This window comes from Zea mays, chromosome 10, assembly GCF_902167145.1.
Source record: "Zea mays cultivar B73 chromosome 10, Zm-B73-REFERENCE-NAM-5.0, whole genome shotgun sequence".
Classification (NCBI taxonomy): Eukaryota; Viridiplantae; Streptophyta; class Magnoliopsida; order Poales; family Poaceae; genus Zea; species Zea mays.
This window is the reverse complement of record NC_050105.1, coordinates 9,676,830-9,703,397: the sequence shown is the minus strand read 5'-3', so window position 1 is coordinate 9,703,397 and position 26,568 is coordinate 9,676,830. Positions and strand designations below refer to the sequence as shown.

Sequence of the window (26,568 nt, the reverse complement as noted above, 5' to 3'; positions counted from 1 at the left end):
GATATTTTCTCCTTCCCTTTGGAGGAGTCCTTCTTCTTCTCTTCGTGGTGTGAAGAAGATCTTTTCTCCTTCCCTTTGGAGGAGACCTTCTTCTTCTCCTTCCTCTTGGTGCGGGACTCTTCCGATGAAGTGCTCCCTTGGCTTGTAGTGGGCTTGTCGCCGGTCTCCATCTCCCTCTTGGTGTGATCTCCCGACATCACTTCGAGCGGTTAGGCTCTAATGAAGCACCAGGCTCCGATACCAATTGATAGTCGCCTAGAGGGGGGGGGGGTGAATAGGGCGAAACTGAAATTTACAAATATAAACACAACTACAAGCCGGGTTAGCGTTAGAAATATAATCGAGTCCGAGAGAGGGCGTGAAAACAAATCGCAAGCAAATAGTGAAGTGAGACACACGGATTTGTTTTACCGAGGTTCGGTTCTCTCAAACCTACTCCCCGTTGAGGAGGCCACAGAGGCCAGGTCTTTTTCAACCCCTTCCCTCTCTCAAACGGTCCCTCGGACCGAGTGAGCTTTCTCTTCTCAAATCAACCGGGAGCAAAACCTCCCCGCAAGGACCACCACACAATTGGTGTCTCTTGCCTCGGTTACAAGTGAGTATTGATCACAAGAAAGAATGAAAGAGAGAAAGCAATCCAAGTGCAAGAGCTCAAATGAACATGGCAAATCACTCTCACTAGTCACTAAGGCTTTGTGTGAAATTGGAGAGGATTTGATCACTTTGGGTGTGTCTAGAATTGAATGCCTAGCTCTTGTAAGTGGTTGAGAAGTAGAGAACTTGGATGCAATGAATGGTGGGGTGGTTGGGGTATTTATAGCCCCAACCACCAAACTTGACCGTTGGTGGAGCTGTCTGTCGTATGGTGCACCGGACAGTCCGGTGCACACCGGACATGTCCGGTGCCCCAGCCACGTCATCAATGCCGTTTGGTTCCGACCGTTGGAGGTCTGACTTCTGGGCCCGCCTCGATGTCTGGTGGCGCACCGGACATGCACTGTAGAGTGTCCGGTGCGCTGGTATGGGCGTGCCTGACCTCTGCGCGCGCTGGCGCGCAATAAATGCGCTGCAGGTAGCCGTTGGCGCCTGAAGTAGCCGTTGCTCCGAAGTTACACCGGACAGTCCGGTGCACACCGGACATGTCCGGTGAATTATAGCGGAGCAGCCTTCGCGAATTCCCGAGACTGGCGAGTTCCTGAGCCGCGTCTTCTTTGGAGCACCGGACACTGTCCGGTGTACACCGGACAGTCCGGTGAATTATAGCGCGCAGGCTCTAGATTTTCCCGAGGGCGACGAATTTGAGTTGAAGTCCTCTGGTGCACCGGACACTGTCCGGTGGCACACCGGACAGTCCGGTGCGCCAGACCAGAGGAGCCTTCGGTTGCTCCTTTGCCCTTTTGTTGAACCCAACACTTGGTCTTTTTATTGGCTAAGTGTGAACCTTTGGCACCTGTATAACTTATACACTAGAGCAAACTAGTTAGTCCAATAATTTGTGTTGGGCAATTCAACCACCAAAATTTATATAGGAACTAGGTGTAAGCCTAATTCCCTTTCAGTGTGCCACCACCGGTTCCCTGTGGAACCGCCACCGCCGAATTTTGAGGCCCAAACTCAGCAAAACCAGGCATCCGTAGCGCTGAGTGGTTTTGAGGCCCAAACCACCAAACCTGTCATGAGCACCGCACCTCGTGCACGTCCTCCACGATCAGACTCGTGTCCCACTAGTCCTCGACCACGCCGGTAACACGGTCCACTCCACCACGTCCTCGCACAAGTGCGTGTCCCAGGTGTCAGCCACCACGGTTGGTCACCTGACTGCTTTGATTCGTCAGTCAAGACCCAGCACTCGCCCTTCACCGCTCTCGATCCATCAGCACGAGCCCGCATGACCTTCACCTCAGCCATCGACCACCGTTCCTGTGCTCCACACCTGCACACCACAAGTCGACCAACATGGTTGCACAAGCATAATCTCACAGTCTGGTCAGTCCACTGACTACCCCAGAGTGCTACCCGTTGACAATCACTCATCATCAACCCGAACTACAAGGGACAAGTCAACCTTGTGTTCACAATTGAAGTTTAAAATGATAAATAGAGATGAGTAAGCCTCATGATCTGAGTTAGTGCCTCTTGTGAGTTGTGACGGCTTCAGGCCGCTCTCTGGCTTCCGGCCGACCGACCGAACGACGCAGACAGCCCACGTGTGCAGCAGGCTCCATCCATTCCATGAAACGAGCTCTCACAACGAATGGCTTCGATTCGAACCGTGGTCACAAGAAACACAAAACTCGGCTAACACTGTAGCTCAGGTTGAATATATATTGATATATACTAATAATTTAAAATTAATAAAATAAAATTGTGTTAGGACGGGCCTGCACTATGGGCTGAGAAGGCGGCCCATGCACGACAAACTATAGTCTAGATCGTTCCTGATTTCACGAGCATGAAAAAAGCGAGAGAATCGACTTCATCTTGTATGACCCCACACCATATACCTTTCCATTCGCACTCACTTAATCCATGATTTTGGATCGTGTTTAAATAACTATCTCATTTAAAAAATATCTACCTATAAACGATATATAGATACGGTAGTGATGCACGTGCAACTAAGTAAATAGATTAATTACCCGTTAGTTACTCATCCAATTAACAACTATCTCATTAGCTATATCAATCTAGTTAATTCTCTCTTCACTCCAAAATTTTCAACTTATATGTTTTACCCCTTTTTAATATACTCCCTCCATCCTAATAAAACAAGGCATATATTTTCTTGGTAAAATCTTTCAGGTGAAACATTGACCATATTCTTTCAAAATATGGCATCAACTAATATAAATTGAGCATCATATTAAAGTATTTTTGAATACAAATTCAAATATATAACATGCATACACTAAAACTATATGTTTTTTGCTGAATTGTTGGTCAAAGTTTTAAAATATTGACTTTTTTAAAAACATGCATGTCTTATTTTATGTGATGGATGGAGTATTACTTTTGTTACACATTTACATATACACCACTATTAGATATATAGTAAGAAGACATCTAAATAGATTGTTAACTATTTAGATAAATCTTTACCTAGGTCACTACCGGAATCCGACTCTTTGCCGAGTGCTCGACGCTTTGCCGAGTGTTTTCTGTCGGACACTGTAGCATCCCAAAAATTCAAATCTTGAAATTTCCTCAAACATGCTCTAAATTCAAAATGAATTTTAAATTTCGTTTCAAAATGTTTGTTTGCAAGTTGATATCAACAAATAAATTATAGTGGTCTATATTCTCTCCAAAATCCTCCTCAAAATATCCTACAAATATTTCCCCAGAGATCCCCTCTGATTCTTTCCAGAAATACTGCCCAAATATTCCACCAATATTTCTCCAAATACTTTCCTCTTGAGAAATACCTTCCGAATCATTTTTAAAGTCTCCACAAATATTTTCTCCATAATTTTCCTCATTCTCATACGTATGCGTACGCCTCCGGTTGAAAGGGAAATGTGCCTTTGGGCCATTTCTAAGTGTTTTGGTGATTTAGTATCCAACACAAGTGCCTAAGTGTAAAAAGGTGGACAAAGTACAAATCAAGAATTAAGGTATGTTTCTCAGACTTAGTACATTGTTTTATGGACTAATGTATTGTGTCTAAGTGCTGGAAACAGGAAAAATCCAATTGGAAATGTCTTGGCTCGAGCAGCCAAGAATCTGCTAAGTCTGGGAGCACCGGACTGTCCGGTGGTGCACCGGACAGTGTCCGGTGCGCCAGGCTGGCTCGAGCGAACTGGCCGCTCTCGGGAATTCACCGGCGACGTACGGCTAAAATTCACCGGACTGTCCGGTGTGCACCGGACTGTCCGGTGAGCCAACGGTCGGCCGGGCCAACGGTCGGCCGCGCAATCTGCGCGGGACACGTGGCCGAGCCAACGGCTAGAAGATGGCACCGGACTGTCCGGTGTGCACCGGACATGTCCGGTGCGCCAACGGCTCCAAGTCTGCCAACGGTCGGCTTCGTTATTTAAGGAAGGAAATCGGGCACCGGACAGTGTCCGGTGTGCACCGGACTGTCCGGTGCCCCCGATGATAGAAGGCAAGAATGGCTTTCCAGATTTGTGCTCAACGGCTCCTAGCTGCCTTGGGGCTATAAAAGAGACCCCTAGGCGCATGGAGGAGAATACCAAGCATCCTTTGAGCATCATTGATCACTCACACTTCATTCTTGCGCACTTGTTCGACATTCTAGTGATTTGAGCTCCGTTCTAGTGTACTAGTCTCTTGAGCTCAAGTCTGAGTTTTGTGTGTGCGTATTCGCTGTGATCTTTGTGTCGTGTGTGAGTTGCTAATCCCTCCCTTGCTCCGTGATTCTTTGTGAACATCTTTTGTAAGGGCGAGAGGCTCCAAGTTGTGGAGATTCCTCGCAAGCGGGATTAAGAAAAGCAAAGCAACACCGTGGTATTCAAGTTGGTCTTTGGACCACTTGAGAGGGGTTGATTGCAACCCTCGTCCGTTGGGACGCCACAACGTGGAGTAGGCAAGCGTTGGTCTTGGCCGAACCACGGGATAACCACTGTGCCATCTCTGTGATTGATATCTCTTGGTTATTGTGTTGTGTTGAGATCCTTCTCTAGCCACTTGGCAAATTACTGTGCTAACAATTAACCAAGTTTTGTGGCTTAAGTTTTTGAAGTTCTACAGGATCACCTATTCACCCCCCCCTAGGTGCTCTCAATTGGTATCGGAGCCATTCTCTTCAAGAAAGGGACTAACCGCCCGAAGAGATGGATCCTAAAGGCAAGGGGATGGTGATCAACGACAAGGAGAAGGAGTCCTTCGTCAACGAGCCCAATGATGACAGGCCCACCGACTCAGGCTCGGGCCATAAAAGAAAAGACGGGAGGAAGAAGAAGACAAGGCGCATCAAGGAAATTGTCTACTACGACAGCGACGAATCTTCCTCCTCCCAAAAGGACGACGACGACTACGATAGACGAAAGACGGTTAACTCAAACTTTTCTTTCGATTATTCACGCACCCCGCATAGTTCAAATGCTCAATTGCTTCCCATTCCACTTGGCAAGCCCCCTCACTTTGATGGAGAGGACTACGGATTTTGGAGCCACAAAATGCGTACTCACCTGTTTTCTCTCCATCCAAGCATTTGGGAGATTGTGGAAAGTGGAATGAAATTTGATAGCTCGGATAGCCCTGTGTTTATTAATGAACAGATTCATAAAAATGCACAAGCTACTACTGTGTTGCTAGCCTCTTTGTGCAGGGACGAGTATCACAAGGTGAGCGGCTTGGACAATGCCAAGCAGATCTGGGACACCCTCAAGATCTCTCATGAGGGGAACGACGTCACCTTGCTCACCAAAATGGAGTTGGTGGAGGGCGAGCTTGGACGGTTCGCAATGATAAGGGGCGAGGAGCCGACACAAACATACAACCGGCTCAAGACCCTTATCAACAAAATAAGGAGCTACGGGAGCACGCGATGGACGGACCACGACGTCGTGCGCCTAATGCTAAGGTCATTTACCGTTCTTGATCCTCATTTGGTGAACAATATACGTGAAAATCCCAGGTACACCAAGATGTCGCCCGAAGAAGTTCTTGGGAAGTTCGTAAGCGGGCGAATGATGATCAAGGAGGCAAGATACGTGGACGACGCGTTGAACGGTCCTAGTCATGAGCCTCAACCTATTGCTCTCAAGGCAACAAGGAGCAAGGAGGCGCTACCAAGCAAGGTGGCGCAAGTTGAGGCGGCCGGGCTCAATGATGAGGAGATGGCTCTCATCATTAAGCGCTTCAAGACGGTGCTTAAAGGTCGCAAGGGACAGCCAAGCAAGACCAAAGCCAAGGGGAAGCGCTCATGCTTCAAATGCGGTAAGCTTGGTCATTTTATTGCTAACTGTCCCGACAATGATAGTGATCAGGATCAAGGGAACAAGAGGGAGAAAAAGAAGAACTATAAGAAGGCAAAGGGCGAGGCTCATCTTGGCAAGGAGTGGGATTCGGACTGCTCCTCGTCCGACTTCGACAATGAAGGACTCGCTGCCACCGCCTTCAACAAGTCATCCCTCTTCCCCAACGAGCGTCACACTTGCCTCATGGCAAGGGAGAAGAAAGTAAGCACTCATAATACTAGTACTTATGATTCTTCAAGTGAGGATGAGTCTAGTGATGATGAGATAGATTACTCATGCTTATTCAAGGGATTAGATAGAACCAAGGTAGACAAAATTAATGAATTGATTGATGCCTTGAATGATAGGAATATACTTTTAGAAAAGCAAGAGGATTTGTTGTATGAAGAACATGATAAATTTGTAGAAGCTCAGAAATCTCTTGCTCTAGAAATTAAGAGGAATGAAATGCTCTCTAGTGAATTATCTTCTTGTCATGAAACTATTGCTAAGTTAAAAAGTGTTAATGATGATTTAAATGCTAAACTAGAAGTAGCTAGTAAATCTAATTCTTGTGTAGAAATTGTTGAAACTTGTAATAGGTGTAAAGATTTTGACATTGATGCTTGTAGTGATCGTTTAGTTTCAATTTCCAAATTAAATGAGGAATTAGCTAGTCTTAATGCCCAACTTAAGACTAGCAAGAATGAATTTGACAAGCTTAAATTTGCAAGGGATGCCTACACGATTGGTAGACACCCCTCAATTAAGGATGGACTTGGCTACAAGAGGGAAGCCAAGAACTTTACAAGCCATAAGGCTCCCATCTCCGCCAAGGAGAAAGGGAAGGCCCCTATGGCTAGTAGTGTGCAAAAGAACCATGCTTTTATGTACCATGATAGGAGACAATCTAGAAATGCTTTTAGGAGTTGTAATAATGCCTTTGATTCTCATGCCATGTTTGCTTCTAGTTCTTCTTATGTGCATGATAGAAATGTTGGTAGGAGAAATGCTGTTCATAATATGCCTAGGAGAAATGTTGTTAATGTTCCTAGGAAAGTAAATGAACCTTCTACAATATATCATGCTTTAAATGCTTCTTTTGCTATTTGTAGAAAGGATAGGAAGATAGTTGCTAGAAAATTAGGGGCAAGATGCAAGGGAGACAAAACTTGCATTTGGGTCCCTAAGGATATTTGTGCTAACCTTGCAGGACCCAACATGAGTTGGGTACCTAAGACCCAAGCCTAAATTTGCCTTGCAGGTTTATGCATCCGGGGGTTCAAGCTGGATTATTGACAGCGGATGCACAAACCATATGACGGGGGAGAAGAAGATGTTCACCTCCTACGTCAAAAACAAAGATTCCCAAGATTCAATAATATTCGGTGATGGGAATCAAGGCAAGGTAAAAGGGCTAGGTAAAATTGCAATCTCCAATGAGCATTCTATCTCTAATGTGTTTCTAGTAGAGAGTCTTGGATATAATTTGCTATCTATTAGTCAATTATGCAATATGGGATATAACTGTTTGTTTACAAATGTAGATGTGTCTGTCTTTAGAAGATGTGATGGTTCACTAGCTTTTAAGGGTGTACTAGACGGCAAGCTTTACTTAGTTGATTTTGCAAAAGAAGAGGCCGGTCTAGATGCATGCTTAATGGCTAGCATGGGCTGGCTGTGGCATCGCCGCTTAGCACATGTGGGGATGAAGAACCTCCACAAGCTTCTAAAGGGAGAACACGTGATAGGTCTAACCAATGTTCATTTCGAAAAAGATAGACCTTGTGCAGCTTGTCAAGCAGGGAAACAGGTGGGAGGCTCTCATCACACCAAAAATGTGATGACAACATCAAGACCCCTGGAGCTGCTACATATGGACCTCTTCGGACCCGTCGCCTATCTGAGCATAGGAGGAAGTAAGTATGGTCTAGTTATCGTTGATGACTTTTCCCGCTTCACTTGGGTGTTCTTTTTGCAGGATAAGTCTGAAACCCAAGGGACCCTCAAGCGCTTCCTAAGGAGAGCTCAAAATGAGTTTGAGCTCAAGGTGAAGAAGATAAGGAGCGACAACGGGTCCGAATTCAAGAACCTTCAAGTGGAGGAGTTTCTTGAGGAGGAGGGGATCAAGCACGAGTTCTCCGCTCCCTACACACCTCAGCAAAATGGTGTGGTAGAGAGGAAGAACAGGACGCTCATAGATATGGCGAGGACTATGCTTGGAGAATTCAAGACCCCCGAGTGCTTTTGGTCGGTAGCCGTGAACACGGCTTGCCACGCCATCAACAGGGTCTACCTTCACCGCCTCCTCAAGAAGACCTCGTATGAGATGCTAACCGGTAACAAACCTAATGTATCGTATTTTCGTGTTTTTGGGAGTAAATGCTACATTCTAGTGAAGACGGGTAGGAATTCCAAATTTGCTCCCAAAGCCGTAGAAGGGTTTTTATTAGGTTATGATTCAAATACAAAGGCGTATAGGGTCTTCAACAAATCATCGGGTTTGGTTGAAGTCTCTAGCGACGTTGTATTTGATGAGACTAATGGCTCTCCAAGAGAGCAAGTTGTTGATCTTGATGATGTAGATGAAGAAGACGTTCCAACGGCCGCGATACGCACCATGGCGATTGGAGATGTACGGCCTCAGGAACATTTGGAGCAAGATCAACCGTCTTCCTCAACTATGGTGCATCCCCCAACCCAAGGTGACAAACAGGTATCTCAAGTGGAGGCGCATGATCAAGGGGGAGCACAGGATATTCAAGTTGAAGAGGAAGAAGCACCTCAGGCACCTCCAACCCAAGTTCGAGCGACGATTCAAAGGGATCATCCAGTCGACCAGATATTGGGTGATATTAGCAAGGGAGTAACTACTCGTTCAAGATTAGTTAATTTTTGTGAGCATTACTCTTTTGTCTCTTCTATTGAGCCTTTCAGGGTAGAAGAGGCCTTGCTAGATCCGGACTGGGTGTTGGCCATGCAGGAGGAACTCAACAACTTCAAGCGCAATGAAGTTTGGACACTGGTGCCTCGTCCCAAGCAAAATGTTGTGGGAACCAAGTGGGTGTTCCGCAACAAACAGGACGAGCACGGGGTGGTGACGAGGAACAAGGCTCGACTTGTGGTAAAAGGTTATGCCCAAGTCGCAGGTTTGGACTTTGAGGAGACTTTTGCTCCTGTGGCTAGGCTAGAGTCAATTCACATCTTGCTAGCATATGCCGCTCACCATTCTTTCAGGTTGTATCAAATGGATGTGAAGAGCGCTTTCCTCAACGGGCCGATCAAGGAGGAGGTGTACGTGGAGCAACCCCCTGGCTTCGAGGATGAACGGTACCCCGACCACGTGTGTAAGCTCTCTAAGGCGCTCTATGGACTTAAGCAAGCCCCAAGAGCATGGTATGAATGCCTTAGAGACCTTTTAATTGCTAATGCTTTCAAGGTTAGGAAAGCCGATCCAACTCTTTTTACTAAGACTTGCGATGGTGATCTTTTTGTGTGCCAAATTTATGTCGACGACATAATATTTGGTTCTACTAACCAAAAGTCTTGTGAAGAGTTTAGCAGGGTGATGACGCAGAAATTCGAGATGTCGATGATGGGTGAGTTGACCTACTTCCTTGGGTTCCAAGTGAAGCAACTCAAGGACGGCACCTTCATCTCCCAAACGAAGTACACACAAGATTTGCTAAAGAGGTTTGGGATGAAGGACGCCAAGCCCGCAAAGACGCCGATGGGAACCGACGGACACACTGACCTCAACAAAGGAGGTAAGTTCGTTGATCAAAAAGCATACCGGTCCATGATAGGTTCTTTGCTTTATTTATGTGCTAGTAGACCGGATATTATGCTTAGCGTATGCATGTGTGCTAGATTTCAATCCGATCCGAAGGAGTGTCACTTAGTGGCTGTGAAGCAAATTCTTCGATATTTAGTCGCTACGCCTTGCTTCGGGATCTGGTATCCAAAGGGGTCTAACTTTGACTTGATTGGGTACTCAGATTCCGACTATGCTGGATGTAAGGTCGATAGGAAGAGTACATCGGGGACGTGCCAATTCTTAGGAATGTCCCTGGTGTCATGGAACTCTAAGAAACAAACCTCCGTTGCCCTATCCATCGCTGAGGCCGAGTACGTTGCTGCAGGACAGTGTTGTGCGCAACTACTTTGGATGAGGCAAACCCTCAGGGACTTTGGCTACAATCTGAGCAAAGTCCCACTCCTATGTGACAATGAGAGTGCTATCCGAATAGCGGAAAATCCTGTTGAGCACAGCCGCACAAAGCACATTGACATCCGGCATCACTTTTTGAGAGACCACCAGCAAAAGGGGGATATCGAAGTGTTTCATGTTAGCACCGAGAACCAGCTAGCCGATATCTTTACCAAGCCTCTAGATGAGAAGACCTTTTGCAGGCTGCGTAGTGAGCTCAAACTTAGATTCGCGGAACTTGGATTGAAATGTAGCATACATGTGTTTATGCTTTTGATCATGTTCATTCTGCATTTTATTGGCTTATTGTGGTGCTCAAGTTGTACAAACACTCCCTGGACCTCACAAGTCCTTTTTTTGCAAGTGATGCACATATTTAGGGGGAGCTGTGCTACAACTTGACCCTTTGAGACTAACCATGTACTTGAGTTTGGTTGTTTTAGTCTCCAAGGAGAATTGAAAGGGAAAAGGTGGACTTGGACCATGCAAGACTTCCACTGCACTCCGATGAAATGAGTAACTTTCCAAGTTCATCTTCATACTCTTATTGCCTTTGTGTTCTCTTTTGATGATTTTGGTGAGGCAATGGGGTTAAAGGGCCAAGATTGATCCCGTTTTGGTGCTTGATGCCAAAGGGGGAGAAAATAAAGGCCAAAGCGATAAATGGATCAGCTACCACTTGAGAGATTTTGAAAACAATAGGATAGAGCTTTTGGTTTGTCAAAACTCTTTTGTTGTCTCTCTTATGTCAAAAGTTGGTCTCTTATGGGAAAAGTATTGATTATGGGAAAAAGGGGGAGTTTTTGAAATCTTGAATCAATTTCTCTTGGAATGACTCTCTTTATGTCTTTACATGTGTGTTTGACTTAGAGATAGAAATTTGAGTTTGATTTGCAAAAACAAACCAAGTGGTGGCATAGAGTGATCCATATATGTCAAAAATTGAATCAAAACAATTTTGAATTCTTAGTTGATTTGATTTTGTACTTGTTCTACTTGCTTTATGTTGTGTTGGCATAAATCACCAAAAAGGGGGAGATTGAAAGGGAAATGTGCCTTTGGGCCATTTTTAAGTGTTTTGGTGATTTAGTGTCCAACACAAGTGCCTAAGTGTAAAAAGGTGGACAAAGTACAAATCAAGAATTAAGGTATGTTTCTCAGACTTAGTACATTGTTTTATGGACTAATGTATTGTGTCTAAGTGCTGGAAACAGGAAAAATCCAATTGGAAATGTCTTGGCTCGAGCAGCCAAGAATCTGCTAAGTCTGGGAGCACCGGACTGTCCGGTGGTGCACCGGACAGTGTCCGGTGGTGCACCGGACTGTCCGGTGCGCCAGGCTGGCTCGAGCGAACTGGCCGCTCTCGGGAATTCACCGGCGACGTACGGCTAAAATTCACCGAACTGTCCGGTGTGCACAGGACTGTCCGGTGAGCCAACGGTCGGCCGGGCCAACGGTCGGCCGCGCAATCTGCGCGGGATACGTGGCCGAGCCAACGGCTAGAAGATGGCACCGGACTGTCCGGTGTGCACCGGACTGTCCGGTGTGCACCGGACATGTCCGGTGCGCCAACGGCTCCAAGTCTGCCAACGGTCGGCTTCGTTATTTAAGGAAGGAAATCGGGCACCGGACTGTCCGGTGCCCCCGATGATAGAAGGCAAGAATGGCTTTCCAGATTTGTGCTCAACGGCTCCTAGCTGCCTTGGGGCTATAAAAGAGACCCCTAGGCGCATGGAGGAGAATACCAAGCATCCTTTGAGCATCATTGATCACTCACACTTCATTCTTGCGCACTTGTTCGACATTCTAGTGATTTGAGCTCCGTTCTAGTGTACTAGTCTCTTGAGCTCAAGTCTGAGTTTTGTGTGTGCGTATTCGCTGTGATCTTTGTGTCGTGTGTGAGTTGCTAATCCCTCCCTTGCTCCGTGATTCTTTGTGAACATCTTTTGTAAGGGTGAGAGGCTCCAAGTTGTGGAGATTCCTCGCAAGCGGGATTAAGAAAAGCAAAGCAACACCGTGGTATTCAAGTTGGTCTTTGGACCACTTGAGAGGGGTTGATTGCAACCCTCGTCCGTTGGGACGCCACAACGTGGAGTAGGCAAGCGTTGGTCTTGGCCGAACCACGGGATAACCATTGTGCCATCTCTGTGATTGATATCTCTTGGTTATTGTGTTGTGTTGAGATCCTTCTCTAGCCACTTGGCAAATTACTGTGCTAACAATTAACCAAGTTTTGTGGCTTAAGTTTTTGAAGTTCTACAGGATCACCTATTCACCCCCCCCCTCTAGGTGCTCTCACCGGTGTCATACGGTGAGCTCTACAAGCTAATTACACTTATACAAGACAAATCCATGTTTATCTCCCACTAATCCTCTCATCCTCCCACTAATCCTCTCATCCTCCCCCTAATCCCCCCACCTTGGCTATAAATAGAGGGGCAAGGGCCTCCTCTAAAGCCACCCCAAGCCATTTCATGGCAACTCTCTCCCTCCCCCCCCACACGCCCACTCTACTTCCCAAATAAGCACACACTAGCACAAGGATCCTTCGGTCGTTCTTCGATCGTTCATCCAACTGTTCTTAGTTTGTTCGTTCGTTCGTCCGATCGTTCATGGTTCGTTCGTCCGATGTTTCGATGGTTCATCCGTTCGTTCGTCTAAATAATCTTTGTTCACCGTTATGCTGCCGAAACTCCGATCGTTCGTTCGTTCGATCATTTGATCGTTCATCGTTCGTTCATAGTTCCTATTCATCGTTCATCGTTCATTTATAGTCCCTATTCATCGTTCATCCAAATAATCTTTGTCCAGCTGTTATGGTGCCAAAATTCCGATCGTCCGATCGTTTGATCATTCGTCCGTTCGTTCGTCCAAATAATCTTTGTTCAGCCGTTATGCTGCCGAAATTCCAATCGTTCATTCGTTCGATAATTCGATCGTTCATCGTTCGTTCATAGTTCCCATTCATCGTTCATCGTTCGTTCATAGTCCCTATTCATCGTTCGTCCAAATAATCTTTGTCTAGCCGTTATACTGCCGAAATTCCGATCGTTCGTTCGTCCGATCATTCGATCGTTCGTCCGTTCGTTCATAGTTCCTATTTATCGTTCATCGTTAGTTCATAGTCACTATTCATCGTTCGTTCATACGACTATTCACCATCACTATTTACTGTTACTATTAATCATTACTATTCACCGACACTATTCATCATCGTTACTGTTCATCGATGATATCTATAATTACTTTTCCGCCAACACTATTCATTGTTACTATTCATCGATCATCCGATCACCCCAAATTTCAACTACTCATCCATCATGCTGTCCAGTTCACCTAAGACCAGCCAGACCAATATTCCAGTCATACGAACTCCGGTGACTGTGATTTTCCTTCCAGTAGGAACTTCCCATCTGGTCACCCATCCCAGGTTTCTCCAAGTTGAGCACGCTTAACTTTGAGATTCCTTCGAACTAGGCTTCCAAACTCAGATTCCAATAATTCTTGTTTCTAAATTCTTATCAAACTATTCCCTATCCAACCATGTCATCCCTTAAGCATTGTTCATATTCCAGAAAACTCCCAACATACTCTTGTCCCATATTTTGCCTATAATTTCTCTGTTCAGACTAAGTCAGATAATTCATTCGTCACTATTCTCATCAACAGTGAACTCTATTGTACTACACCACATACACCTAGCTATAAATACACCTAGCTACCCTCTCCCTCTCCACACACACTCAACACCCTCAGCCAAGGCAAACACCCCACCCACTCAGTTACTCCGCTCTGCCGGCTTCATGCATAGTGTCGCTTCGCCTCCAATCCACCCTCCTGGTAAGCACCTCCGCTCCACCGCCAGTATATCAAAACACCACATGACACAGATTCTACTCAAGACTCTACCCATCCACATATCGCCATTCTGACCACTATACTAAATATTTGTTGATATACTTGTTGGTTTGTATGTTTGCTTGTTCATGTTGCATAGTTATCGGAGCGTTCGTGTCGTCTTGTGCATGCCAGATCTACATGTCTACGCCAGGCGGTGGAGCCAGAAGCTAGTTCCGCGAGCTCCCCCTTCGCCGGTTAAAGCAACGACAAGCTCACTGGATCCCTTTGATGCATAAATTATCTATGTTTTTCAACCACAACCCTCAGCCTATTATTTTATGAATGATATGATTTTGAGACAAGTTATTATGGCCACCCAGCCACTTGCCGCAATCAATCTTTATACTCCTTGACATATTTGTTACAAATGATTTGAGAAAAGGTGTGAGTTTTCAAAAGAAAATGTTTTCCAAAATTGGTATGATGAAGGGTTGTCACCCTTATCACCTTTTAAGCGGGATGATCAGGGAGTCCCTGGTTTAGGGGAGGGCCTCAGGTGTTGGCTCAGCCGGGTTAGGTGTGAGCAGAAGGATTGTCCCCTCATATAAGGACCGGTTTGTCATCCTTCACTACCTGTACTCATGACAAGTACAACCACTCGAGACTGTATGGGCAGTCACTCAATCTGAACTCGTACGGTCCAAACCCCAGGGTTATGATGGCTGGGGAGCACTGGGAGGATAAGGAGGGGGAATGTTTTGTCCGGTTTGGACATGGCGGTGGCCGGACTCCTTCCGGTATAACCGTTAAGGTAAGGACGTGCGAGGAAAGAGAGAGATTCGGCATTCGGATCTCACGACGGTGAGAATGCACAAACCGGACTAGTGGGTAAAGTGTGCCCCTTTGCGCAGAGTTCAAACCTATTCGAATAGTTCATGTCCGCTGGTATGGACGAGTCTGGTGTGGTATGATAATTAGTGTTTTGTTTTCCAAAAATGCTTTTGAAAAGTGGTTTTAAAAGGTTCGGTGGTTGAGCCGTGAGCTATGGTGGATGGGAAGTCCAGTAGTTGTTTTTGAAAATGAAAACCAGTGGGAAACTGCTGAGATACCTGGATGGTTTAGTCCAGGGGATTTTGTTCTAATATTGAAAAACTTCCTACTCCTTTGGGAGAGGATGCGCTTTGAAAAACACAAAATGTTTTACAAAATAACCCTGCATCAAATATTGCTATTTCTGCAAAATATCCTGAGCTCCACATATTCCATGCATTATATCTGATTTCCCCATTCCGCGGGCGAAGGTGGGCTGCTGAGTACGTAAGTACTCACCCTTGCTTATTTGTTGTTTTTCAGAGAAGGAGATCGTTGATCAGGTAAGACTTACGCCTGTTCTCAACCTTGCCTGTGGCTGTTGGACCGCTGATTTGCTTTGCTGCGTATATCGGGCTACTTCAGCCCCACTCTGATGATATGTCCCGAGTTGTGGACCAACTCTTAAAGTTGATCGCCGCCTTTATAGGTTTGTCTCATTTAAGCAGATCTGGAATCATCTGATGTATAAATGTGTTTACTAGCCTCCTGGGACTAGTAATTGTATCACATTTAAGTCCCAAGGGATTGGGGCGCTTCAGACACTCATCAAAGAAGTCTTTGCCGAGTGCCGCAGTCGGCAAAGTCCTGCTCTCGGTAACAACCGCGTTTACCGAGAGCAGGACTCTCGGCACAAAAAGACACTCGGCAAAGAAATCTTTGCCGAGTGCCAAACACTCGACGAACGGCGGCGCTCGGCAAAGGGCTGTCAGCAGCCGTCTATAGCTAACGACTGTTACCTTTGCCGAGTGTATTACATCTCACACTCGGCAAAGTATATTTTTCTTTTTTTCTTTTCCCATCCAAACTTTTTGTGGTATGTTCTGCACTATGTAGACCTACATGTACCATTTTGGCACAATTGTAAAAGTGTTTTCTATAACTATTAGATTTAGTTCGTTTAATTGAATTTACTTGGATAATTCAGATTTGAACTGCAAGTCACTCGAAACATAGAAAACCGTGCATGCAAAAATGATACCCATGTTATTTAGCACAAGTTATGACCGATTTCAGGAACAGACCGGAATCTTCGAGCACCATGCTCACTAAGCATGACCGTTAACTTGCCATCGAGTTGTTTAAAAATTGTATAAAACATGAACAAAGTCATAAAATCATGAAACTTGTCCACATGTCATGATATCATATGTAGAGGTTGTGATAAAAATTTGAGAATGTTTCGAGAAAGTTGTGACGCACTTTGTGTAGAAACCTAGCCAGTCTACATTGAAACTTTATGATTTCATGTGTAGGCCACTTAGGTTTCTACACATAGTGCGTCACAACATTCTAGAAACATTCTAAAAATTTTATCATAGTCTCTACATATGATATCATGACATGTGGACAAGGTTCATGATTTTCTGACATGTTTGTGTTTTATACAATTTTTAAACAACTGGATGACAAGTTCACGGTCATGTTTAGTGAGCATGGTGCTCGAAAATTCCGGTCTGCTACTTAAATCGGTCGTAACTTGTGTTACCTAAAATGGATATCTTTTTTGCATTCAAAGTTTTCTGTTTTCCGAGTGACTTGGAGTTCAAATATGAATTACGTGAGTAAATTCAATTAAAAGAACAAAATCTAATAGTTATAGCAAAAACATTAATAATTGTGCCAAAATGGAACATTTAAGTTTACATAGTGTAGAAACTTCCCACAAAAAGTTTGGTTGGGAAAGAAAAAAAATAAAATATGCTTTGCCGAGTGTCCAAAAATGGCACTCGGCAAAGCTTTCTTTGCCGAGTGTCGGACGTGGGGCACTATCACACCCGGATTTAAGGGATAAAATCGGGTGCGTCTCATATGTGCGCCAAAGAAGAACATCCCATATAATGACAAAGTGTATAAAAATAAATATCACAAGTATCATTATTACATAGTGGAAGTCTTACAAAAATAAACGAGAATTATAAAGCGAACTAAACATTCATCCTTGGTGCCATAAAGCTGACTAGGAGACGCCACCTAAATGAGCTCGTACACTTCATTGTAAGGATCCTCCTGGACCACATGTTCTTTCTCCTATGGGGGACGGGGTTTATATATTGCAAGGGTGAGCTCACAAAAGATCATAGCTCAACAAGTTGTGGGTAATAATGTGCATGACTCACCAAAGGTGGGAGTTCATGTGAAGTGTAAGGCTGATCACAAATAAGGGGTAAAGCTAAGCATTGCTTTTAATAAGTTGGTCAAATTTTATTAGCATTTACTAAATGTAAGTAGATACCAAACCAGAGTAATAATATATCGAAATTAATAATAAATCCCAATGCGATGCAAATGACAAATTGAATTTAATTCCACAAATTAATCATGCAAGAGTCTTGAGCTGCTCATGACCGCGAGCACAGCTAGTATACTAGTTTTATACTCTGCAGAGGTTGTACCCTATACCCACAAGTCGTGTATCCCATCTAGCCTGGGTTTGCAAGGCCCTTAGACACTGCCGATGTGAATGGCTAGTGATCCACTATAAGACCTTTACAAAGTTCCACTATCTTCAGAAAACCTGCTACAGTTTCTAGGAAGAGCAATGCAGGAATCCCCCGTCTGACCGCCATCGTAGCAAAATCAACCCGAGAACCTCCCTACATGCATACTCCCCTGCTTCCCTTGCTCCTTTCGGGTAAGGTAGTCCTCCACTAGCTTTCCTAGTTAGTCAGTCAAGGGCGTCCCATTCCACCCTTGTGGTGGCACGTGTTTCTCAAGTTAAGCTCGATGTTCCAATTAACATAATTGTCTTATCATGAATAGAAATAGAACAGTAATAAAGAATGATCATGTGTAATAGTTATCTCAACACCCAAAACCATATATAGCAATAGCAAAGGCTACCCAAAAGTTTAGGGGTAAACAAGGTGAAAAGATAACCAGACTAGGGTGGCCTATTGGGTCCCATCAAAATTAAGCCTATGCATGATAAAATGATTATATAGAATATTATTGGGTAAATAAAAGTTGTCAAGGGCACAACTTGCCTTCAATGAGCTCCTGCTCAGCAACCTCTACCTGCTGAACACCTGGATCATCAGTCACTGGCTCGTCTATTCGCCACAATACAAACAAACATGATACAAGGGATAAATTAACATCACACCAAACATGAATACAAAGTACATAATAATAATCTACGCATTGTAACAAGATTGTAGGAACAAGAATCACTAAATTCGGAGTTACGGATCTCATGTTATGATTTTCTGAAGTATTTATGTGTTTGGTACAAAATTAATTAAGTGATCAATTCTAATATGGGTTTCATGTTAAAACAGTGGTACTAAGTGAGAAACAATATTAATACAAAATTATAGAAACTGGAATAAACTAAAAAGAACTTAAAATGAATTTACTATGATTTAAATGAGTTTTTGGAATTATTTTAATACCAAAATTACTTTTTATATGGATTTCCTTCTGTTTTTCTATTCACTGTACTGCGCCCATGATTACACGATAGTCCAGGGGCTTCCACGAAAAACATCCTAAGACTCAGAATGTCACTGCTGTGGACTGCGGGTTCTTTTCAGAAACATCCGAGGACCTAGACACAAAAGTGCCTGACCGATGGAGATGTATGGTGCTCTGGCCGTCAGATCTGAAGCTGACGCAAAGGCTTAAATGATCCACATACCGAACCGGTATGTGACTACGGACGTTGGATCAGCGATCTACGGTTCAGGTTTCAAATACGCGTGATCTAATATACTCCGCACGATCTAGAGTTAGCGGCCAGGATTTAATCAAGCGCGAAGGGGTACACACTTTCTAATCTCAGCCCTCCGAAGAGAATCGGACGGCAGCGGACTCGTCTTCTCCCATGGGCAGCCCAGCCTACGGCACCGACGCCGCCACAACGAGGTATTTCGCCATTGGGGCTAATCCATGAACTACGCACAAGAAACCCAAATTCGGCCGGTCCACATGCTACGGGTATGAAGGCGGGTCCGGGCGAGGGGTTCTTACTAGGAATTGCCTGCGCAAGCGAGCCGACCACGGGGAGAGGTAGTTCTGCTCTTGTCTCGCACTCCGGTGTGGAATTCCCCCCGATTCGGGGCCGCCTAGCTCGTCCCGAGGGCACGGACGGATCTCCCGGACGCTGGTACACCCACATGACCACGCGCAGGGGATGGAACACCGGCGTGGAGGGGTTTCACCAGCGGCGCGACACAACTGCACACACGACTGCACGAGCGGTGGAGTTTTCACGGAAATTCGGGAGGTAAAGAGCACGACCAGGGCGCTCACGCCTCCATATACTAGCGCGCGGAGCCGTGAACGCCCAGCTGGGGCCGAGAGACCCGGGGGGTTGTTACACCGGCCGTCCGCGGATCTCGACGAGGGGGTTTAGGTAGCTGCAGCGCACGCAACTGTCTCTGGCATCCCGGTCCCACTGGTAGTGGATATGGCGTGCGGACGACACCATGGCTAACGAGTTGGCCCACCCGTTGGTGCATGATAGAAGAGAGAAGTGGCTGCTGACCCGTGGCCCCCGGTTGTTAATGCGCGGGCGCGAAGAAAAGATGGGCCGCGCGGGCGAAGGCAGGCTAGCGGGCCGAATAGAATAGAGCGGCCCAGACGCATAGTTTTCTTTTTTTCTTTTTCTTTTCGTTTCTATTTTCCTTTCTTTTTATTTTTGAATCTCAAATTTGAATCCAAATTTTGTGGTAAATTTGTACCTAGATTTAAATGTACCTATTAAATATACTAGTATAAAAAGTACATTTATTTATGTATTTTTCTTCCCATTATTTCCAGGGTTTTCCTCTCCTCCTCTTTTCTTTTCTAATTCATTTTAAAAAAAAATTGGATTGCAAATTAGGTTAAACCTCAATCTCATCCTTAATGTGTTTTTATTATTATCATTATTATTAAATGCACAAACAAATAAACTCCAACATGATGCACAAGTTATTCATGTGTCATTTGTTAATTATTCACTTTTAAATGTGGTTATTCACATGTTCAAATAAATAGAGGCAAATCATATAAGGAAATTATACCCTTTCTTACTCTTTACAACTTAGGTATTACAGGCACTCGGCAAAGAAGCTATTTTGTCGTGTGCCACCAGGGCGGCACTCGGCAAAGTTATTTTAAAAATATTAAACAATCTTTGCCGAGTGCCCGTGATCTGGCACTCGGCAAAGTGTATTTTTAAATTAAAAAAATCTTTGCCAAGTGCCCGCGATTTGGCACTCAGCAAAGAACATATACTTAGTCGTTCCTACCGTGACTTCATTGTCACTTCGAAACCAAACCGTGCCACCGCCCTTGCCGTCCCGCCGCTGCCACGCCGACGCCGCCACGTGGACCGCGCCACCACCGCTGCCCCCGCCCACGCGCACGCGCCCCGCCGAGCCCGCCCCGCCATGTTTGCTTGCCGCACGCGCCCCACCGTTTGCTCGTCGCGCGCTCTGTCGCCGAGGATTTGATAGGTATTATTCATCCATTAATTATTGTATGAATTTTGGTAAATCATATATTCATTTTAGCTTGATAATGAAGTCATATATTAGTTGGTATAGCTCATATTAGTTGGTATAGCTTGATAATCCTCATATGATATTAGTATATATTAGTTTACATTTGTGGCATAAGAGTTTGGTCTATTCGTATCAACCAACGTGCTCAAATGAAAAGTTTTTATTTTACTTGGTAGCTCAATTGATTCAAGTAGCTGATGTGGTAGGATATATTCTTCTACATCGATTAATAATATATATGTTTGATGTATATGTTTGGATGTCAGCCATCGTGCTACTACTTTTGTTAGTGTTGTTCATACTTTGTGAGATAACCCGGTCTGAACTTGTTAGATGTTGGTAATGCTTTGTGAGATACTTGAGATTTATGTTCTTAAGTGTTGGATACTTATGTTTGTGTTCGAACATGTTGGTATTGCTGTGAGAACTTGTTTGATTTATGCTGTTTGTGAGATATGTGATGTATATGTGATATCTGTGATGTATATGTGATATCTTTTGTTTGTTTGGATGGAATAGAAATAAATAAATAAATAAGGTGTATACTGGTCACTTTGCCGAGTGTCAGGGTCATAGCACTCGATAGAGAAGGAACACCTGGGCACCGGTAAAGCTTCTTTGCCGAGTGTTGTGACCATGGCACTCGACAAAGAAGCAAGTTTTGCCGAGTGCCTCCTAGCGCACTCGGCAAAGAAACTGACAAAGGACCCCGCTGGTGGCCCATTTGCCGAGTCTAGGTTGGCGGACACTCGGCAAAGAGGTAATCTCTTTGCCGGGTGTATTAGTTGACACTCGGTAAAGGTAATCTCTTTGTCGAGTGTCACCTAGAATACACGGCAAAGGCGTCGTCTCTGTTACCAGTCGCCGCGACAACGACTTTTCTTTATCGAGTACCGAGTGACAGTTGGTAAAGTCTTTGCCGAGTGACCGATAAAAAGTACTCGACAAAGAAGTCGTTGCCGATGTACTATTCGTCGAGCTCTCTTTGGCGAGTGTCACACTCGGCAAAGACTTCGCCGAGTGTTTTCCAGGCAAGCACTCGGCAAACACTACACGACGGTTGATCTTTAGCGACCCTTATAAGGTACCAACTGTTGGTTGCTAAAGGTTAGGGACCGACGGTCAGTCGCTAAATCCGTTTGTAGCAACGGTCGGTTGGTCGCTAAAAGTCTAGAAATTTAACAACTTATGGTTGGTCGCTATAGATGTCGTCGGGGACTTACGGTGGGTCGCTATAGAGCAAGGATCACTATCAAATCTTATAGCCTGAACGTACCTGTAGATGTTAGTGACTAAAAATTAATTAAAACAAGTAAACATTGATCGCTAAATTGTGTGGTGATTTATTTCTTTTTAATATTGCTTGTATGTTTATTTCATGGTTTGTTTATGTATGGATATGACTATAGTATGTAACTGTGTTCTTTGTGCTTATATTAAATAGGGTAATAATTTTTTATTCAAATGTTTATTATTTATTTGCATTCACAATAATTTATTCAAGTGTTTATTATTTATTTGGTAAATTTTTTATTAATTTTTGAGTAATTTAAAAATGCATTTCGGAAAAAAAGAAAACCCTCCCTAACCCTAAGGCCCACTAGGGGCCCATCTACCTCCCTGGCTTCTCTTCCAGCCACCGCCGCCTCTATCTCTCCCTTCCCTCTTCTCTCTCCCCTCACCTCTCTCCTCCGTTCCCTCGCCTCGCTCCTCTCTATCTCGACCGAGCAGCAGCAGCCGACCGCGCCTGCAACGACCGCGACTCAGCTCGGCGCCCAGGCGGACCGACGCCGGCCACCCGGCCAGGCCCGCGGAGCCGCAGCCACGCGCGCCCAGCAAGTCGAGCTTATCTGAATTTGATGATCTTGTGGGCCACCCTGGATTCGACAAGCAAGGGACACGCTTCAAGCGGCTCATCAAAGACCAGAATAATCATAAGGACCTCGAGGAGGGAATTAACCGTCTAGTTCTTTGCTCTGGAAAGGTAGGTTGTGTCACTCTTTTTTTTTTGAAAGTTTGGTTGTGTCACTCTTGGAAATTGTTTTATATTGAAGACCATTAGGTTCCTTTTTGGCAAACCGGTAGGCCATTCTTTAACCCTTTTTTTACTATAGTTTCAGGTGTACTACGAACTGGATGAAGAAAGAAGGAAGACGGAGCGCACTGATGTTGCTATATGTAGAGTTGAGCAGCTCTGCCCATTCCCCTATGACCTCATCCAGTGTGAGTTGAAGAGATATCCAAGTATGTGTTTAGAAAAAAGTGGTTGCTCGTTTTTACTCTGCTGCATGATCTCTAATCTGTCAAGTGTATAGTAGAAAATGTTTTGCTAGCTGGAAGGTTAGTTGACATACAATCTAATGGATGAGTCCTAGTAATCAACAAACAAGCTGATACTATGTAAACCAGGAGAATTTTTTATTCCATCCTGTAATCACTTTATTATTTCTAATCCTCAGGGACACTGAAAGGCGGACGTGCGGATTGGCTTATAGAGAAATGTATTGTATGTTACATACATTTTGGGTCTTCTTATTCATTGTCTACTTCTAAGTCTGTTTTGTTTTCCTATTTAGGAACTTGGAGCTTCTAGTGTTACCCCTGTCCTGACAGAACAATGTCACACAATAGCGGAAAATCGGGTGGACAGGCTGTAATGCCTTGTGCTGGATGCAGTTAAGCAATGTATGGAGTTTGGGTATCACCTCCGTTCTTGGCCTGTTAAACAATGTACGGAGTTTGGGGTTAAATGATTTTGTAAAGTGTTTGCAAATATGTGCAAAACATGATAATGTGTAGGTTTTGTGAATGATTTTGTTGTGGTGTTTGTTGATGGTTTATGTGATGTGGATCTATCATTGTGCAATACTAATTAAATTTGTATATCTATGTGATTATGTGTATAAAAATTGGTGATTTGTGATGCTTTTGTATATATAACAGTTGTTGAATACTAATTAATGGTATATTATCATTATTAACGACTATAATTAGGGGCAACTTTCTGTTGGTTGCTAGATGTATAGTATAGCGACTCACGATTGGTTGCTAAATCTATAGTACAACAACCCACGGTTGGTCGCTAAATATACAATATTAGCGACGGACGGTCGGTCGCTAAAAAGATGTCGGTCGCTAAAGCCTTTAGCGACGGCACTTACAGCGACCATCCTTATGGGTCGCTAAAAGTTTTTAGCAACCAACCGTAGGTTGCTGAAGGCCGTTTTAGCAACCAACCGTAGGTCGCTGTAAGTGAACCGTCGTGTAGTGAAAGAGCCCGATTCCGGTAGCAGGTACTGAATGTTAGCTATCAATATCAAATGCCCCACCATAAAAAATATGCACTGCTCCCGGCCGTCTTGCGTAACACTTTCCGTGTGATTGGTTTCCTTCTCCGAACGTGCAACTGCACCCGTTGAAAATTAAAGTGCACCTTATTTGGTTCCTCTCTCTGAACTTACGACTGAATAGATGCAAAAAATGATCGCCGGCCAGGCCCCTTTCTGCCGCGTATGCCCGCGTTTAGGCTAAGTGCATGCCGGTGCATGCAAAGGCACACAAACCGAGAACGCTTTTTACGTTGTTTTTCAATTGTATCTTTCAAATAAAAAATTTAATTACTGAACTAGTTTAATATTCGTCGTTCCTGATATTTTTTTAAATAAAACTAGACCACACATACTATGTAATATTTAACGATTTATTTATGCACTCTTTTATAGGACATATTCTGATACAGACAACCAAACACATGTTATATTTATCCTAAATGTATGAATGCGAACAATCAAACATAAATCTATGCACGAAATTAGTTCACGTGCGGTCCAGGCTACCACCGTATCACAACCAAACACATGGTTTCTCTCCCAAATGAAATGAACCCCTGCATGATGCGTGCACCAGCTAAACCGAGAGAGAGAATAATACATATAATATATTATATATAGTTATTTATCATCTTCCGGATGAATTATTATTGGTTAAATGATTAAGATAATTATATGTATTATTTGCTCATCTAGGAAGAGGAAAAAAAAGTATCTTCTTCAATCCACTTCTATATCTATACTATACTTAAAGCACCAGTTTCAAATAATCTCTGGACTTTTTACAAATAACCCCTCAAAGCTATTTCAAATTAACACGCTCCCGCGGGCCACAACTCTGGCCCAGGCACGTCATGCTAGCCTGCTGACTGTGTCGGGCCAGCCCGTTAGCCCATCGGACCATTTGATTAAATCAACGTAAAATGTTAAAAAAGCGGTGCAGAAGGTGGGGTTCGAACCCATGCCCTGATAGAAGGACGAGAGACATTGGGTGAAGCTGTCTAACCAATAAAACATTATGCTCAAATATTTTTAATATTGAATATAAACTGTATATATGTATATATATTTTTTGTAAAATAAAAAATATAATCGTGTCGGGACGGGCCAGCACTACGGGCCGAGGCTACAGCCCAAGCACGGCACGACGTTCTTAGCTCTTGCAATTATTAGATCGTTTCTGAGACCACATTGGCGCAATGGACTTCATGGTGTTTGAGGTTGCTGAATTGGATTGAGCAACAATGATTTGTCACACTAACAGTAAATTGAAAGGTTATTTGTTGATTTTAAACGTTAGTAATTGCTACGAAGTAGCATAATTTATATGGAGCGCATCCAGTTTTTATTATTGTCTTACTTTAGCAATCACTCCATATTTTGATCTATCTTTTTATAAGTTTGAGTTCATGTGACTTATTTTTAGAAACTTGAGCTCACAAATTTAGTCTCTGTATGGTGGAATTATGTCATTTTATAATCTTTGTTCGTTCAGTCAGTAGTTGTGAACTCTCTTCTAATCGCTCACTTCGTTAGTCGTGTTGTACCAATACATATTAGATGGAGTAAACAATAACATCAGTTAGCCAAATAAAAAAAATATTATACAGAGAATGGAGATAATCAATAAAAAAATTTAATTTTTTGTAGATAGTTTACATAGGTATTGTTGTAAGCCGTCGTAACGCACGGTCAACCGACTAGTATACATGAATAATCGAGTTTCATATATGCTCATCCAGAGAAAGCTAGGGAAACACGTGGGCCGCAGCGAACAAACAGTCACTGCTCGTGGGTAGCACTCGTACTCATTGCGATCGTTTTGATGTAATCTTCCCTGACCTTCTTTAGCGTCACCACCACATCCTTCATCGTCGTTCTTTGGTCCGGCGAGTCAGCTGAACAGAGCAAACCCGGCTCCATCACTGCCACAAGAAAGCCTTTCAGGCTGCTGGTAGCAGCAGAAGCATCATCGAGTAGAATACGAGCATCCACGACCTGGACAAGCCCTTCAGGAAATGCCTGATGGACCCAATGCCTGAGGCTCAGTTCACCAACAAACATAGCATCTGTGGGTTTCTTTCCAGTGAAGACTTCAAGGAGCATAATCCCATAGCTAAACACGTCGCTCTTCCGTGAAGCTTTTCCAACACAGCAAAACTCTATCCATGAAATTCATATTCACAAATTAAGTAAATTGATACGCCTGAGCCTTCTAGGAGTGCGTAAGGGCGAGTAGAGGAGCAGCGCAGCCTGAGACAGGGACCGGAGAGCGTATGGTGGAGAAGAGCGAGAGGAAGAAATAGGAGCAAGATCACCATCGGCCAGGGTGACCGAGGTAATCGCCCCACAGGGAGATTGTATTTCCTTCGATGCCTAGTTACATGCTACTGCTTCCCCTTTATAAACCAGGGTCGGCACCAACTGATAAGAGATAAACTTGTTTAACAACTCCCTGCTATTATTTAGCTAATAACTCCCTGCTATTATCTAGCTAACAACCTAGCTATTATTTAGCTAACAACTCCATGCTATTATCTAGCTAACAACCTAGCTATTATTTAGCTAATCCTTATCTGCTGGAACTCAAGAATTATCTGCTGGAGACTTATCTGCTAGAGCAGAGTTGCTGGCTTCACCGCCTCGGGTCTGGATCCGGCTCTCCCTCTGCTGCCTCCTAGTATAAG

At 44.1% G+C, this 26,568-nt stretch overlaps 1 protein-coding gene and 1 pseudogene across 1 annotated transcript; one reads left to right on the top strand and one right to left on the bottom strand.

The window, feature by feature from the left end:
- The first annotated feature begins 18,687 nt into the window (after window positions 1–18,687).
- On the top strand, window positions 18,688–23,418 carry LOC103640827 (2-oxoglutarate dehydrogenase E1 component). Its single transcript, XM_023301171.1, has 5 exons — window positions 18,688–18,748; window positions 22,148–22,536; window positions 22,673–22,796; window positions 23,012–23,058; window positions 23,129–23,418. The coding sequence occupies exons 1-5, from the start codon at window positions 18,688–18,690 to the stop codon at window positions 23,207–23,209; spliced, it is 702 nt and encodes a 233-aa protein (XP_023156939.1). The 3' UTR covers window positions 23,210–23,418.
- A 2,185-nt stretch (window positions 23,419–25,603) lies between these two features.
- Window positions 25,604–26,568, bottom strand: part of LOC103640826 (receptor kinase-like protein Xa21) — a 57,914-nt pseudogene continuing 56,949 nt past the window's right edge.